Source organism: Lissotriton vulgaris, chromosome 9 (genome assembly GCF_964263255.1).
Source record: "Lissotriton vulgaris chromosome 9, aLisVul1.2, whole genome shotgun sequence".
Lineage (NCBI taxonomy): Eukaryota > Metazoa > Chordata > Amphibia > Caudata > Salamandridae > Lissotriton > Lissotriton vulgaris.
Genome location: NC_141697.1, coordinates 19995625 through 20012051, shown reverse-complemented (window position 1 = coordinate 20012051; position 16427 = coordinate 19995625). Strand labels below are relative to the sequence as shown.

Sequence of the window (16427 nt, the reverse complement as noted above, 5' to 3'; positions counted from 1 at the left end):
CCATAGAAGACTTTTAGCCATCGTACAGCTCTTTTTCGAAGCCCATACTCGTGCTTGTGGCGGCATACAGCTTGCGGGAGTGCGCAGCGGTGCGCCACAAGCATGAGCAGGCTGTGTGCGCACGCACGCAGCACTCCCGGACTCTCTCTCTAGCTCTCTCTCTAGCTCTCTTTCTCACTCTCTCTTTCTCCCTGTCTCTCTCGCTCTCTCTTTCTCTCTCTCACTTTCTCCCTGTCTCTCTCGCTCTCTCTTTCTCTCACTCTCTGGTTCTTGTTATTAAGAGGTTCTGGTTTCCTTTTTCCTCCAGGGTTGACATTGTGTTCACCATCTTTTTCTGTGTGTGTGGATCTTGTCTAAATGGCTTTCCCAGCTGTCACTCTTATTTTTTTGTTTCAAACTCCGATCTGCTTTTTTATCAAATTGTCCTTTTGTCACTTTTAAGATTTCTTCTATCGGCTGTTACCCCGTCAAACTCCTGCGTTAACCGCGCATGCGTAACAAAGTTATTGGCGGATTAATGGCACTCTCTCAGTCAAAGGTTCTGCCTACGGCGCATGCGCACAGCTTTGTTACATGCACCTCGATTCCCGGGATCAATAACAGTAAGTCATGGTGCTTTGCTTTCTCACTACTGCGCCGCCCTGGTGCTCTGCCTCCTCACTACTGCGCCGCCCTGGTGCTCTGCCTCCTCACTACTGTGCCGCCCTTGTGCTCTGCCTCCTCACTACTATGCCGCGCTGTTGCTCTGCCTCCTCTCTACTGCCCCACCCTGGTGCTCTGCCTCCTCACTACTGGTGTGCATTACACATGTGGTGGTTTACGTGAATAGCTTGAAATGAATTAATCAATCATTTGATGCCGGTGTTCACCCTCCAGATTCGCAGAGTACATTTTGCATACAGTAAGCATATATAAGGTTATGGAAAAATCACCATGTATTAACATTACAAATTCCCCCTCCCGCCCCTCCCCCACCAAAATAAATTCCTTTCTTACACAGCCTGCAGTATCCGCGTACACAGATAGGATGAGCTCTTTACTTCTATCATGTTCTTTAATTCCCAGGTCATTTGGGAGGCTAGCTGCTCGCGTGAGTGCAGAAAATGCAAGTCAGATATGCTTACATTAAAAGTTCACATGGTTTGCATGGAAAGATCCTGCCCGATCCACACTTTCTGATTAACACATCCATTAAAAAACAAGCCCAAGCACAGCCAAACGGCCGGGCGCTTGTCACCAGCCTTTTCATTTTGTCAGTGCTTTTCTCAACATAGGTTTTGAAATTATTGTTGTGAGAGCTGCCGGGCCCTTGCTGGTGTAATGGAAAAAAGTATTCATTCGGCACACATGGCTAAACATTTGTGAAGTGAGCATTGTAAAAGGTGTAACTCCTCACTACTGCCCCACCCTGGTGCTCTGCATTCTCACTGCTGCGCCGCCCTGGTGCTCTGCCTCCTCACTACTGCGCCGCCCTGGTGCTCTGCCTCCTAACTACTGCCCCACCCTGGTGCTCTGCCTCCTAACTACTGCCCCACCCTGGTGCTCTGCCTTCTCACTACTACGCCGCCCTGGTGCTCTGCCTCCTAACTTCTGCGCCGTCCTGGTGCTCTGCCTCCTAACTACTGTGCCGTCCTGGTGCTTTGCCTTCTCACTGCTGCGCCGCCCTGGTGCTCTGCCTCCTCACTACTGCGCCGCCCTGGTGCTGTGCCTCCTAACTACTGCCCCACCCTGGTGCTCTGCCTGGACCCTCCTTCAGATCGGTTGCTCCCCCACGCTCCCCCACGCTCCTGCTGACCTGCAGCTGCCACGCTCTGCCGACTCAGTGGTATCGTTTTCTCTCCTACTTTCAGCTCTGTGTACCTGACCCTCGCATCACTGCAGCGCTTTGCTCGCGTAGCGCTGCACTATCGGATTTATTTATTTAATTAATAGCGCAACCTTGCTGAGGCTGTAAGATTTATTAGCGCTACACTGAGGCTGGTTGGTGTGCTTAAGTTTCTTTTTCCTGCACACTCTGCGCATTTGCTGCCCCTGTCTGTGTTCGCCTTTGACCCTCCATTTTGTGTTGTTTTCCCCTGGTCCGCCCCTCCTCCCGCCACCGCCTCCCAGCTGCTGCCCCTCCCACGCTCCGCCCCCTCCACCATCCATTTATGACCAATGCCCCCACGCGCAGCGTCCATGCGCTACGGCCGCGCCTAAGGTGCGCCAAAGGTAAGCCCGTCTACGCCCATCCTCGAACACCAAACAGAGCCCCGACACCAACCACCTACAATGCATCCTGCTCAACACCCGATCGGTCCACAGACACGCCATCAACCTCTGGAATCTACTAGACACCATCTCCCCGGACGTCGCCTTCCTTACAGAAACATGGATGAACGCCTCCTCAGCCCCAGACATCACCATTGCCATCCCGGAAGGATACAAGATCATCCGTAAGGACCGCACCGACCAAACTGGAGGAGGCATCGCCATCGTTCATAAGAACTCCATCCGCATCTCTACCAGCTCAGACGTCAATCTTGACAGCGCCGAACACCTTCACTTCCAGATCCACACCGACCCCAAGACCACACTCAGAGGCACCCTCCTCAAACAAATTGTTAATACCCCCACCCACATCGCTGGTCACACACTCGACCCCATCTTCACCTCCAGCAAACATATCTCCTTCAGTCACACCACAACTCTACACTGGACGGACCACAGCTGCGTTCACTTTACCTACAATAAGACCACAACTCACAACCTCCCTCAACCTACTCTACGAAGAAACTGGAACAAAATCACCATCGACCAGATCTCCTCATCGCTGCTTCAAAACCCCCTTGTCCACACCTCAAACCCCGACCAAGCAGCCATTAACTTCACCCAATGGCTATCCAACAGCGCCGACATCCTAGCACCGTTGAAAAAACGTCAAACCAAACTAGGCAGCAAAAACGCCCCCTGGTTCAACGATGATCTTAAGAAATCTAAGAAACTCTGTCGCTCCCTCGAGAATGCCTGGAAAAAAGACCCAAACACCAACACCAGGGACGCCTTCAAAAACGCCACCCGCATACACCACCAACTTATCCGGACTGCCAAGAAAGCCGCATTCAAAGACCGACTAGATAACAACGCCCACAACAGCAAGGAATTATTCAACATCGTCAAAGAATTTACCAACCCCTCCGCCAACTCCAACGACATCACTCCCTCGCAAACCATTTGTGACTCCCTAGCTTCGTTCTTCCACGACAAAATCGCAGACATCCACAACAGCTTCGACAACCAACCCGGAGACCAACCCACCCAACCTTCTGCCGTACCTTCACCCCCCTTGAACATCCTTAATGACTGGAACCCAATCTCCACTGAGGACACCATCCGTCTGATGAACTCCATCCACTCAGGATCCCCAACAGACCCATGCCCTCACCACATCTTCAACAAAGCAGACTCCATCATAGCACCACACCTCCGAGACGTCATCAACTGCTCCCTCAACTCCGGCACCTTCCCAGAAATCTGGAAACACGCCGAACTCAGCGCCCTTCTGGAAAAACCCACAGCTGACCCCACCGAACTCAAAAACTACCGACCCATCTCGCTCCTACCATTCCCGGCCAAAGTCATAGAGAAAGCCGTCAACAACCAGCTCGCCGCCTTCCTCGAAACCAACAAATCCCTCGACCCTTCACAGTCCGGCTTCCGAGCCAAACACAGCACGGAGACCGCCCTCATCGCCGCAACAGACGACATTCGAACTCTACTGGACAATGGAGACCCAGTCGCCCTCATCCTCCTCGACCTCTCCGCAGCCTTCGACACAGTCTGCCATAACATCCTTCTACAGCGCCTCAGAAACATCGGAATCCAAGGAAAAGCACTGGAATGGATCACTTCGTTCCCCACCGGAAGAACCCAGAGAGTTCGCCTCCCACCATTCAATTCAGAGGCCACTGAAGTCATCTGCGGCGTACCGCAAGGATCCTCACTCAGCCCCACCCTCTTCAATGTATACATGAGCCCCCTCGCGGCCATCGCACGCCAACACAACCTCAACATCATCTCCTACGCAGATGACACCCAACTGATCCTCTCACTCACCAAAGACCCTAATACCGCCAAAACTAACCTTCATGAAGGAATGAAAGAAGTAGCCGAATGGATGAAGCATAGCCGTCTAAAACTTAACTCAGATAAAACAGAAGTCCTTATCTTAGGAACCTCCCCCTCCGCCTGGGATGACTCCTGGTGGCCAGAGGCTCTTGGAAAAGCACCCATCCCAACGGATCACGCACGGAACCTGGGTGTCATTTTCGACTCCTCACTCTCGATGTCCAGACAGGTCAGCGCCGTCTCATCATCTTGCTTCAACATTCTTCGCATGCTCAAAAAAACATTTCGCTGGATCCCCACCGAAACCAGAAAAACGGTCACCCATGCACTGGTTACAAGCCGCCTGGACTACGGAAACACCCTATACGCCGGCACCACCGCAAAACTCCTGAAAAAAACTCCAACGCATCCAGAACACATCAGCCAGACTCATACTTGACATCCCACGTAAAGACCACATCTCCAGTCACCTGAAAAAACTCCACTGGCTCCCCGTCAATAAGAGGATTACTTTTCGCCTCCTAACCCACGCACACAAATAACTTTATGAAATCGGACCCGATTGCCTCAACACTCAACTTTCCTTCTACACCCCCCCCCCCCGCCAGCTACGTTCCTCCAGCCAAGCCCTTGCTACCGTGCCTCGCATCAATAAAACCACCATGGGAGGTAGATCCTTCTCCTACCTGGCTGCTAAAACCTGGAACTCACTCTCCACTCACCTTCGTCTCTTTCAGAACCATCTAGCATCCAGAAAGCAACTTAAAACTTGGATATTTGACAAGTAATCCCCCCCACCCTTCCTTCAGCGCCTTGAGACCCTCTGGGTATGTAGTGCGCTATATAAATCCTTTTGACTTGACTTGACTTCTCACTACTGCGCCGCCCTGGTGCTCTGCCTCCTAACTACTGCGCCGTCCTGGTGCTCTGCCTTCTCACTACTGCGCCGTCCTGGAAAGCACTAGTTGCCTGCTGTTGAATACAAGATCCCTAGCCAAGCACGCGCTCGATATTTACAACCTCCTCACAGATTCCAGAGCCGACTGTCTGTTTCTGACAGAGACCTGGCTGGGAGAGGGCGCTGGTCCGGATATCGCCACTGCTGTCCCCCCGACCCACGTGATTTATAGGAAAGATAGAGCCAGCGGGAAGGGGGGTGGAGTGGCTCTAATCATCAATAAACGTGTCGCCTGTACTATCATTCTCTCAGATAATATCCAAGGGAGTGAAACACTTGCCTTTTTCCTCTCACTATCTCCTCAGCAGTCCTGCATAGGACTGTTGGTCTATAGGCCTCCTGGCCCAATAGGCCCTTTGTTTGAAGATCTCCATTCAATTATCTCCTCACTATGTCTGAGATCTAACCACTGCTTGCTCCTTGGCGATTTCAATATTCACTTGGATAAATTAGACGACCCCCACAGTATTAAGCTCAATGACATCACCTCATCCTTAGGTCTGGCCCCCCACCTTCGGTCCCCTACCCATTGTAAAGGTCATATATTAGACCAACTGTTTTCTACCGTTCCTGTAGTTGTTACTGCTCTTGCGCCGGTCCTATGGTCTGACCATATCCTGGCAGAATTCGAAATCCCTTTTTCTACAAAGAGCCCTGATTGTGGACAAAGGGACAAAGTGCTGCCTTCGAGAGCTTTTCACCGAGTCTCTCCAGCAATGCTATTAAAGGAACTAGAGATCCATCCTTGCACGCTATCGGGCTCCTTGGACATGGACCTCGACCTCCTACAGGGTTGGCTGACCCAACGCTTCACAGACCTCGCCCCCCCATACTCGACAAGACACATCTGTGAAATCCTCTGCTCCCTGGTTCTTTTCGGCCCTGGCAGACAAACGTCGGCAGTGCAAAAAAGCCGAAAGGAAGTGGCGCAAACACTACGACGCAAGCTGCAGGGAAGCATATAGGTCTTTGATCAGAGACTATCATCGCGATATCTTCACCAATAAAAAGTTCTATTTAGCTAGCCGCATTGAGGAGGCCACAAACTCCTGCAAAGAAATTTTCAGGATTGTCAAGGATTTTATCTCCCCCCCCCTTGGACCAATCCCAAAATCACTCACTCCGAGTCCTGGATTTCCGAGCTGGCTGTCTTTTTCGCTGACAAAACTAAAAATATCCAGCTATCCTTTGGTGCCCCCAATAAGAACTATACTTCCACTCCTTGGTCTCTGGATCCTTCCGCGTCAGAGCCCTCCCTTTGTAACTTCCCTTTTATGTCTCTTCAGGCGTCACTGGACCTCCTAACTAAACTTAAATCAGGCTCTCCCCATGACCCTTGCCCTGCCAAAACCCTTGCCCAACTAGCCCCCACTCTTAATCATCGCATAAACCCGATCCTTAACCTCTCACTTAGCACAGGTGAAGTCCCGCAGCCTTGGAAACAGGCACTCATCCTGCCATTACTCAAGAAACCCAATCTGAACCCTGACTCTCATGCCAATTACCGACCCATCTCGCTCTTGCCTGCCCTTGCGAAAGTGGTTGAGAAACATGTCCACACTCCTTTGTCCCACTTCCTAGAGACGAACGACATACTACATAGATCCCAGTCTGGCTTTCGCTCTAACTTGAGCACCGAAACCGCTCTTCTCAAGGTCACCGAAGTGATCAAGGCAACCTTGGACAAGGGAGGTAAAGTCATGCTGGTGATGCTTGACCTCTCTGCGGCCTTCGACACCGTCCCCCATGACCGCCTCCTGGCTAGACTCTGGGAGGTGGGTCTGAGGGGGACGTGTTCAGCTGGTTCCGGTCCTTCCTCTCTAACCGACAGCAAACTATCTGGGCCCCACCTTTTTCCGCCGCGATGCCACCTCTGGAGGTCGGAGTTCCGCATGGCTCAATCTTGAGCCCTTCGCTTTTTAACATTTACATGTCCCCTTTGGCGGCACTCGCGGAGGGCTTTGGGGCCCAGATCGTGTCGTACGCTAACGACACACAACTCCTGTTCACCTGCGACAAGGGCCACGACTTTGACAGGACTTCTATACGGGACTGCCTTGGGGCGGTGTTTGACTGGTTCAGCCAACACTGCCTCAAATGCAACTCCGAAAAGTCGGAAGTACTCTTTTTTGGCTGCCCCGCTGATCCCAGGTGGAAGGAGTGGTGGCCGGCCACCAAGTTCCCACCTGACAGTGAATCTGGGTCGGCGAAGAATCTAGGTATCCAGGTCGACAACTGCCTCTCTTTCAGGGGTCAAGTGTCGGGCCTGGCTGGAAGATGCTTTGTGATACTGAGGATGCTGAGGAAGTTCCTGCCCCTACTATCCATCGAGCACAGAAAGACCACGGTGCAGGCCCTGATTGGCTCTCGCCTGGACTACGCTAACGTTCTGTACCTTGGCCTACCGGAATACCTTATATCGCGCCTCCAGATAATACAGAACTCAGCAGCCCGGGCCATCTTTGGCCTTACCAGAAGAGCCAGGGCCACGGAGCTCCTCAGAACTCTTCATTGGCTGCCCATTAAGAAGCGGATCCCTTTTAAGGCCCTGACCATCGCCTTTAAAGCCCTGCATGGTTTAAGCGCCCGCTATCTTCAGAAGTGGATCACTTTCTACCTTCCTTCGAGATCCCTTCGTTCTTCGTCACAAGCCAGGGCAGTCACCCCTAGGATACATCGGGCTCGTCTCGGCGGACGCTCGTTTAAACATCTTGTGCCCCTGCTGTGGAACGATCTTCCTCTCGCGCTCAGATTCTGTTCCAATCTTTTGGCATTCAGGAAGGATTTGAAAACCTGGCTGTTTCAGTAATAAGTTCTTCCGCCTCGTCCTCTTATCATGCTGCCTGTACCGCCTGTTTCTTTTGTTTTTCACCTTGACCTGTGAGGCTCCGACAGCGCCGGGACACTCCTCGGAGTAGCCGTGCGCTATAGAAGCACCCCAATTAACATAACATAACATACTGACCTTAGGCCTCCCTCATGTGTCTCTCTGGTGCTCTGCCTCCTGCCTCAGTCCTTGCTCCCTTCCTTCTTCTCTCCTCGGCCTTCTCTTCCCCTCCCACATTCTCCACCTCCTCCGTACCCATACATTTCCCTTCCTCTCCCCCCATCTTCCCCTGCACCACCACCCCTTCTTGTTCCCCACACCTCTTTCCTGCCTGCTCGCGCCTAGCAAAATGCAGAGTGTTCTTTGTAATATTTGTAAACTTACAGCTTCTATGCTGCATGGCTAACCACTTATATGGCCCCAAAGGCAAGACCTATTGGCCATGCCAATTCTTGTTATCCATTGGTGGCTTTCAGCTATCCCTCTTCATCCATTGGTGGCTTTCAGAAATTCCTTTTTAACCATTGGTGGCTTTCAGCCATCCCTCCTTATCCATTGGTGGCTTTCAGCCATCCCTCTTCATACATTGATGTATTTCACTCATCCCTCTTCATCCAGTGGTGGCTTTCAGCCATCCCTCTTCACCCATTGGTGGCTTTCAGCCATCCCTCTTTACCCGTTGGTGGCTTTCAGCCATCCCTTTTTATCCATTGGTGGCTTTCAGCCATCCCTCTTCATCCATTGGTGGCTTTCAGACATCTCTTTTTATCCATTGTTGGCTTTCAGCCATCCCTCTTCATCCATTGCTCTATTGTCATGCCATTCACGTTTTAATTTTGACCACTACAGCAGGAGGCAATATTTCAGCCCACTTCAAACATTTGCTAACTTCATTGTGAGTGAAATTCTGCTTTTTCACGAGACGCACATTCGCACACAAAGTAGTTCCTTTAATTTTTGGGAGTGCTATTAACTGCTATGGAAGTGTATGCTTCTTGAGACCCCAACATTTGTTTTGCTTTTAGGCATTTTTATTTTATTAGTGCCAAGCGTCTGTCGGTTGCTCCATTAATAAAGTGTTGCAAAAAACATGAATAAACAAAACAAGCATGCCAGATAAATTCGTTTTGCCAGTGGTTGTTCACAGTATTCAGGCAGGTCTGAAATGTAACTGTGAGCCCCAGTTGGATACTGTGTCTGGCTGCAAACCCTCCGAGGCATCAGCCAGAGACATGATTGATTCTGCCTGACCCCTGCTCCCTTCTCAGAGTCTCAACCCTGACATGTCCCTCATTCCGCCTCCGCCTGCTGGCCTTTCAGTCATTACATCACATGCCTTAACAACGCGGTCGTTACTACCACGCAATGCCATTACTACGCAAGTCATGACATCGTCTTGCAGTAGATGGTGCGCTAACATTAGGAATGTATCATTTACTCTTCCAACTCCAGCCTAAGCAACAGTAGGGAAGGTGTTGGAATAGTAAACGATACCATTCCTTATGTTAGCACGCCATCTACTGCAAGTCGATGTAATGACTTGCATAGTGAGGGCATTGCGTGGTAACAACGCGGTCGTTGTAACAACCGCGTTGTAATGGCATCACGGTGGAATGACCACGATGTAAAGGTTGTTTCCCCTTTCAGCTCCTCAGCTACAGTGACCTGTGCTCTGATAGCCTCTCACTGGACACATCGGAGTCTGGATTTAATTTCTCCCTCTCTCTCTTTCTAGGAGCTGCAGGAGTTCCGGGATTTTGTGGCCAGTCACCCTCCTTTTGACATAGTCCTCGATGGCCTGAACGTGGCTAGCATCTCTGGCAAGGGGTCGCGCTCACAGATCGTAAGTACCACCACTGCGCTTCCATGACCGCCTGAAGCTCTCGTGAATGGCGGAGGTTCCTGCCTGTAGCGCTGCGTTACCCCAGTGTTGTGCAGGCATAGTTTGGGGTGCACTGGTAATGCTGTGGGGCTCACTCCTGGAGGAGCCGGGGCCGCAGCATACGATTCAGGGGCTTTAGCGCTGGTATTGTATTTTATTGGTGCTAGCATAGTCTTTCTGCGCCCTATGTGGCTACGACATTTAGATTCATTGCAGGTTGAGAATAGGTGTCCTGGAACCCAAATATGGGGCACATTAGTGTAGTCTAGGCGCTAGAAGACCTGCTCTTGAGGCCGTAGCGCTGCGGGAGAGTCACAGCAGACTGCTTTATACTTTGTTTGATTAGTAAAAATCATTACAATAATGGGCTTGCATCAATAAAAACGTATATCGAACAATTGCTAAAATATGTACACATGGGGTAGTAAACGAGCGTTAACTAAACTCCTGTGTCATTGCTTACGTTATTTCCTCATGCTTTTTTAAAATCCCCCTTACTGTGGCCATTTAATACATTAATACAGTTGCAAGCAAATGGTAAATAATAGAAGGATATGAAGTTCAACAACAAATAATTATTTAAAAACCTAAAAATCTATATTTGTTCATGCTGACTGTTTCATTGGAAAGAACGCGTTCTCAGTCACTTGGCCAGTCTGAGGTCGGAGTGGGAGGCAGGCATCCACCGTCCAACCAGGTTCTTTCCTTCTGTCGGCTGCTGAGGTGGTCCATGCTCCTGAGGCCGGCTGTGGAGGGGTTGTATCTTTGCCTCGTTCCACCAACGATGGTCTCTGCCTTTAAGGCGTTGAGCCCCCAGGGTTCTGCGGCATCCAGCTGCCCCCCCCGCTCTAGGCAGTGGCTGAGACATGTTCACGTTGGAGCCTTTTCCAGATTTAGACTGATCTGGGGGTCCGCGAGCTTGAAGGAAGTGACGCTGGGCACTGGGGTAGGCATACATCAACAGCATGAGGGAATGGTGGTCAAGTCAAGGCTCAGGGAAAGGAAAAAGCAAGGGTCCAAAGCGAGCGAAAAATGGAATCCTTTGGACCAAAAAATTAGACACGAAAAAGCCACGCGATGGAATTGTGCCACCACTTGTACGCTTCGGTGGTATGATTGGCAGCCGCGATGGATGGCCAGGTTAGGGAGATTTTTTAATCGTTATTTTGAGGGTTTTCGCCCAGACTAGCCTTGTGGAGCGGTGCAGGAATTCTTCCATCCAGTGCCCCAGCCTGATGCTCCAGCCTGATGCTCCAGCCTGATGCTCCCTGGGACAGGCTTGGCCTGGATTTTGTTGGCTCCCTTGATCTGCTTGGAGCAGAGCTGAAGTGCCTTTTTGTCGCTCTTGGGTATTTTTCGAAGTGGTTCTATTTTCCTTATGCATGGACCACTGACACCGCCAGTGTCAGTAGTTTATGGAGAGAATGTTCTGCATAGAAGGCACCCCTAGAGTTATGATGGGCAGTAGCGCACATTTCACCTCTGGGGTATGGTGCATGTTCTGAGTGCAGGTGGTGTGAAAGATCTCAAGGTGGCGCTCTGCAGTCTTTCCTCGAGTGGCCTTGTGGGGCGGGCGCATTGTCTTATGAAAGAGAGCCTTCGAACTGTGCTGTATCCAACACATTGTGTGTGTGTTGAAATGTGGGAGACACATTTTGGAGTTACAACACCGCACCATTTAGCACAGCTAGATATATATATATATATATAGAGAAAGAGTGAGAGAGAGAGTAGAGAGAGAGAGAGAGAGATTAGACAGAGAGAATAGAGAGAGAGAGGTTTTTTTTAAGCATTCTGAAAGATTGATGGAAAACTTACAGTTAAAACAAGAGTATTTCTTGCTGGTTGTTAAAAAAAATACAACAATGTGGATTTAATGCTGCCTCTCATTTCTAAATAATTTCAGTGATATTTCTTCAACTCCATACTCCATCTCCCTTTTGTCTCCTGATCTGATAATATTGTGCACCAACCTAGTTTGCTCGCACCTGACTCCAAAACAAAAGGAATTGTGGCTGTGACCTGCGTTCGCACATCTGTAACAACATCAACATGAAGGGGTCTAGAAATGGATGAGATACATTTAATGTTCATAGGTGCTCACATCGTAAACACGCCCTGGCATCCAACGGTGTTGTGATAGTCCTAGAATGAGAATCCCAGAGCTACATGTTCTGCAATGCTTTTTACCGAAGCATTCAACACAATGTCTTCTGAACAGTACAAATAGAGTCGAGAATACACCTTGTGGATGAAGTATTCCGAGTCCGTTTTAAAGTGAAGTCTTCCCGACATCCATCAGTCTTTACAATGTAGGAAGACGGGTACATATGAAAGATCAAAGGGGGCCGGCACGCGTTTCCTCTACTTGGCTTCTTCAAGGCTGCAAATAGTACATATGAATGAGTTAAACAAGGATGGTGGATTTGGATGTACATCAGTAGATCAGGTACCTTATCTGTTTCTTTTTGTCCTTTATCACCCTGAATTCACTCTCTTACCATGCGTTTTTTTTTGGTCACAGGAAGTCAGGTGAACTTGCTTTTATTGACTTTTATTTCACTGGGTTGTTTTGGACTCTTTATTTCTACCTAATGGAGCACTTGTGTATTGTCTGATTTTATTCTTTGCACTTTTTTGACACTTCCCACCACATACTTACTCTCTCGCCGCATTGGTGTTCGCTGTGATTGGGATTCTGTCTACTACTTCTCTGTGGTCACCTTACTTTTTAACTCATCCCTTATGTACTATTGGCAGTCTTGAAGAAGTCAAGTAGACGAAACACGTGTCGGCTGTCTTTGGTCGTTCATATGTACCAGTCCTACTACATTGTAAAGCTTAGATGGATGTCGGGATGACTCCAAAACATAATCTGGGATTGAACCAAAAATGAAATGCCCATTCCATGGCTCCACATCCACCATCCGCCAAATGAACTCCTCCTTTGCCTCTGTCAGGGCCTCTATGTTGTTCCAGTACCAAAGACCCTTTAAAAAAAGACCCAAACTCTTCAAACGCTGTAAATCTCTGTAATGCCAGGGACCTAGAAACACTGTCTGAATCGACAATGGCAAATGGCCAATCACACGAGCCAGCTCTCTAAAAGTCACTCCCTGCTTCTTTAACAAATGTTTCACCTCCTGCTTTATCTTCTTTATCTTATTATCTGACAGATTTAGTTCAAGCTTCACTGTATCTGTCTTGAACTGTAGAAAAGCAGCCAATCTCTAACGAATAACAAGGCTGCCCGGCGCAAGACGCCTCTAATTCCCTTCAGTAATAGTTACCAAAATAAAGAGGCAGGCGCGGGAAAACTGGAAGGTAAGAACAGGTTTATTACTCCAGATGAGAACACATCAACTTGGAAACGCAGAAGGTCTTTGGGAGGTGTTCTAACAACTTTTCCGCTGCTCAGTCTTTTATACACATTTCAGACAGTTTATTGGTGGTCAAACATCCTTGGAATTCCTGCCTCCAGCAGGTTCCCACACAGACCCAGCAGCTGTCGTCGTCCCCTCCCAAATCTAACAGATGATTGCTATCTCGCAGCTGGACATTCCGACAGGATCTAAAAGTGTGTGGGATTGGTCAGATCTGAGGGTTTGTGCTATTGATTAAATCAGACTTCTTTGTTAGTGCTACAAGTCCTGCCGTGTGGGGGCAATAAACTGTCTGCAGGGGTCGGTTAGTGCCTGAGACCGGATTGAGCAGCCAGGTGTGGTCAGGGAGGTTATCAGGAGGCCTTGCTCATGTGCGGAAGATGAAAGGACAAAATGGGTTTAGGGCGGGAAGTGGCTCCGGGGCTTTGTCACAAGGACAAGGTTTTACAACCCCAGTACGTTTGGTCATGTTTAGTCAGGGTGCTGGGGATGATTGCGAGGTTAGGGTGAATGATAGGTGACTAGCAGTGAATGAAATGGCTGCGATATCTAAAATGGTTGCTGCTTACACGCACCCAGAGGCCCTCGCTAAGCAAGATGATGCAGACAATGTTTCACGATCTTCACTCTGCTCTCAACAGTGACTGTGGCGAACATAAATGAACGCCGCTTATGTATACTTAAGGTTTATCGATTTCCACAGTCCCCAGTTTTTATAGTAGGTTAGTTCATTTCTGTTCATATCTGTTGTGATGATGTACAAGTTGACATTATTATACACAAAAGCTAAGTATGCAGTTGGGCTGTTCATTACGGTCTTTGGTGACCTATATGTTTTATGGGCAGAGGAAAACAATTCTGCTATTAGTACAAACAGTATCGTCAATAACCTATGCAGTCAATGTAACAAGCAGGGAGACAGTGAATAGAAAATGACATTTGCCGTACCATACGTTTAGACCTGGCAATGAGCATAATTCTTAGATGATGCAGTAAATTTGTTCTAATACAAAAATGTTATCATACAAATTGTTCTGGTAGGATAAGGACCATTAAGTGCGTTATTTGAGGTCTAGACTCCATGAGGATCCAAACTAATAAGCATGTTCATGAGGACAACTGGTGTTCTACAATTATTGTGATGCACAGTTTACTCTTTCTTCCATGTTTCTACGTTACTTATTCATAATATGACACAGTGAATGCGAACGATGTAGGGTTTCAAAGGAAAATCTTTTTCTTGTCCAATTGGGGCATAATCAATACGAGGTGATTGGGAGAGAAATTCAACCTAATATAAGTGATGGTCAGGGAGTGATCATGTTCAAAGACTCTTCTTTCCAGTGTCTTTTACAGCGAGCCATCACTGGTAGGCTCCCATTGTTCTCTTCTTTCTAGTGTCTTTTACAGCGAGCCATCACTGGTAGGCTCCCATGTTCTCTTCTTTCCAGTGTATTTTACAGTGAGCCATCACTGGTAGGCTTCCATGTTCTCTTCTTTCCAGTGTCTTTTACAGCGAGCCATCACTGGTAAGCTCCCATTGTTCTCTTCTTTCCAGTGTCTTTTACAGCGAGCCATCACTGGTGGGCTCCCATTGTTCTCTTCTTTCCAGTGTCTTTTACAGCGAGCCATCACTGGTGGGCTCCCATTGTTCTCTTCTTTCCAGTGTCTTTTACAGCCAGCCATCACTGGTAGGCTCCCATTGTTCTCTTCTTTCCAGTGTCTTTTACAGCCAGCCATCACTGGTGGGCTCCCATTGTTCTCTTCTTTCCAGTGTCTTTTACAGCGAGCCATCACTGGTAAGCTCCCATTGTTCTCTTCTTTCCAGTGTCTTTTACAGTGAGCCATCACTGGTAGGCTCCCATTGTTCTCTTCTTTCCAGTGTCTTTTACAGCGAGCCATCACTGGTAGGCTCCCATTGTTCTCTTCTTTCCAGTGTCTTCTACAGCGAGCCATCACTGGTAGGCTCCCATTGTTCTCTTCTTTCCAGTGTCTTTTACAGCGAGCCATCACTGGGGGGCTCCCATTGTTCTCTTCTTTCCAGTCTCTTTTACAGCGAGCCATCACTGGTAGGCTCCCCTTGTTCTCTTCTTTCCAGTGTCTTTTACAGCGAGCCATCACTGGTAGGCTCCCATTGTTCTCTTTTTCCAGTGTCTTTTACAGCGAGCCATCACTGGTGGGCTCCCATTGTTCTCTTCTTTCCAGTGTCTTTTACAGCGAGCCATCACTGGTAAGCTCCCATGGTTCTCTTCTTTCCAGTGTCTTTTACAGCGAGCCATCACTGGTAGGCTCCCATTGTTCTCTTCTTTCCAGTGTCTTTTACAGCGAGCCATCACTGGTAGGGTCCCATTGTTCTCTTCTTTCCAGTCTCTTTTACAGCGAGCCATCACTGGTAGGCTCCCATTGTTCTCTTCTTTCCAGTGTCTTTTACAGCGAGCCATCACTGGTAGGCTCCCATTGTTCTCTTCTTTCCAGTGTCTTTCATTGTTCTCTTCTTTCCAGTGTCTTTTACAGTGAGCCATCACTGGTAGGCTCCCATTGTTCTCTTCTTTCCAGTGTCTTTTACAGTGAGCCATCACTGGTAGGCTCCCATTGTTCTCTTCTTTCCAGTGTCTTTTACAGTGAGCCATCACTGGTAGGCTCCCATTGTGCTCTTCTTTCCAGTGTCTTTTACAGCGAGCCATCACTGGTGGGATCCCATTGTTCTCTTCTTTCCAGTCTCTTTTACAGCGAGCCATCACTGGTAGGCTCCCATTGTTCTCTTCTTTCCAGTCTCTTTTACAGCGAGCCATCACTGGTAGGCTCCCATTGTTCTCTTCTTTACAGTGTCTTTTACAGCGAGCCATCACTGGTAGGCTCCCATTGTTCTCTTCTTTCCAGTCTCTTTTACAGCGAGCCATCACTGGTAGGCTCCCATTGTTCTCTTCTTTACAGTGTCTTTTACAGTGAGCCATCACTGGTAGGCTCCCATTGTTCTCTTCTTTCCAGTCTCTTTTACAGTGAACCATCACTGGTAGGCTCCCATTGTTCTCTTCTTTCCAGTCTCTTTTACAGCGAGCCATCACTGGTAGGCTCCCATTGTTCTCTTCTTTCCAGTCTCTTTTACAGCGAGCCATCACTGGTAGGCTCCCATTGTTCTCTTCTTTACAGTGTCTTTTACAGTGAGCCATCACTGGTAGGCTCCCATTGTTCTCTTCTTTCCAGTGTCTTTTACAGCGAGCCATCACTGGTAGGCTCCCATTGTGCTCTTCTTTCCAGTGTCTTTTACAG

At 48.8% G+C, this 16427-nt stretch overlaps 1 protein-coding gene across 1 annotated transcript in view; it reads left to right on the top strand.

Moving 5' to 3' along the window:
• The window catches only part of PRORP (protein only RNase P catalytic subunit), an 815834-nt gene that overhangs the window by 641739 nt on the left and 157668 nt on the right, over positions 1-16427 (top strand). Inside the window, exon 4 of the mRNA XM_086936936.1 lies at positions 9628-9735. Coding sequence (XP_086793062.1) covers positions 9628-9735 — 108 coding nt within the window. The remainder of the gene's footprint in view (positions 1-9627; positions 9736-16427) is intronic.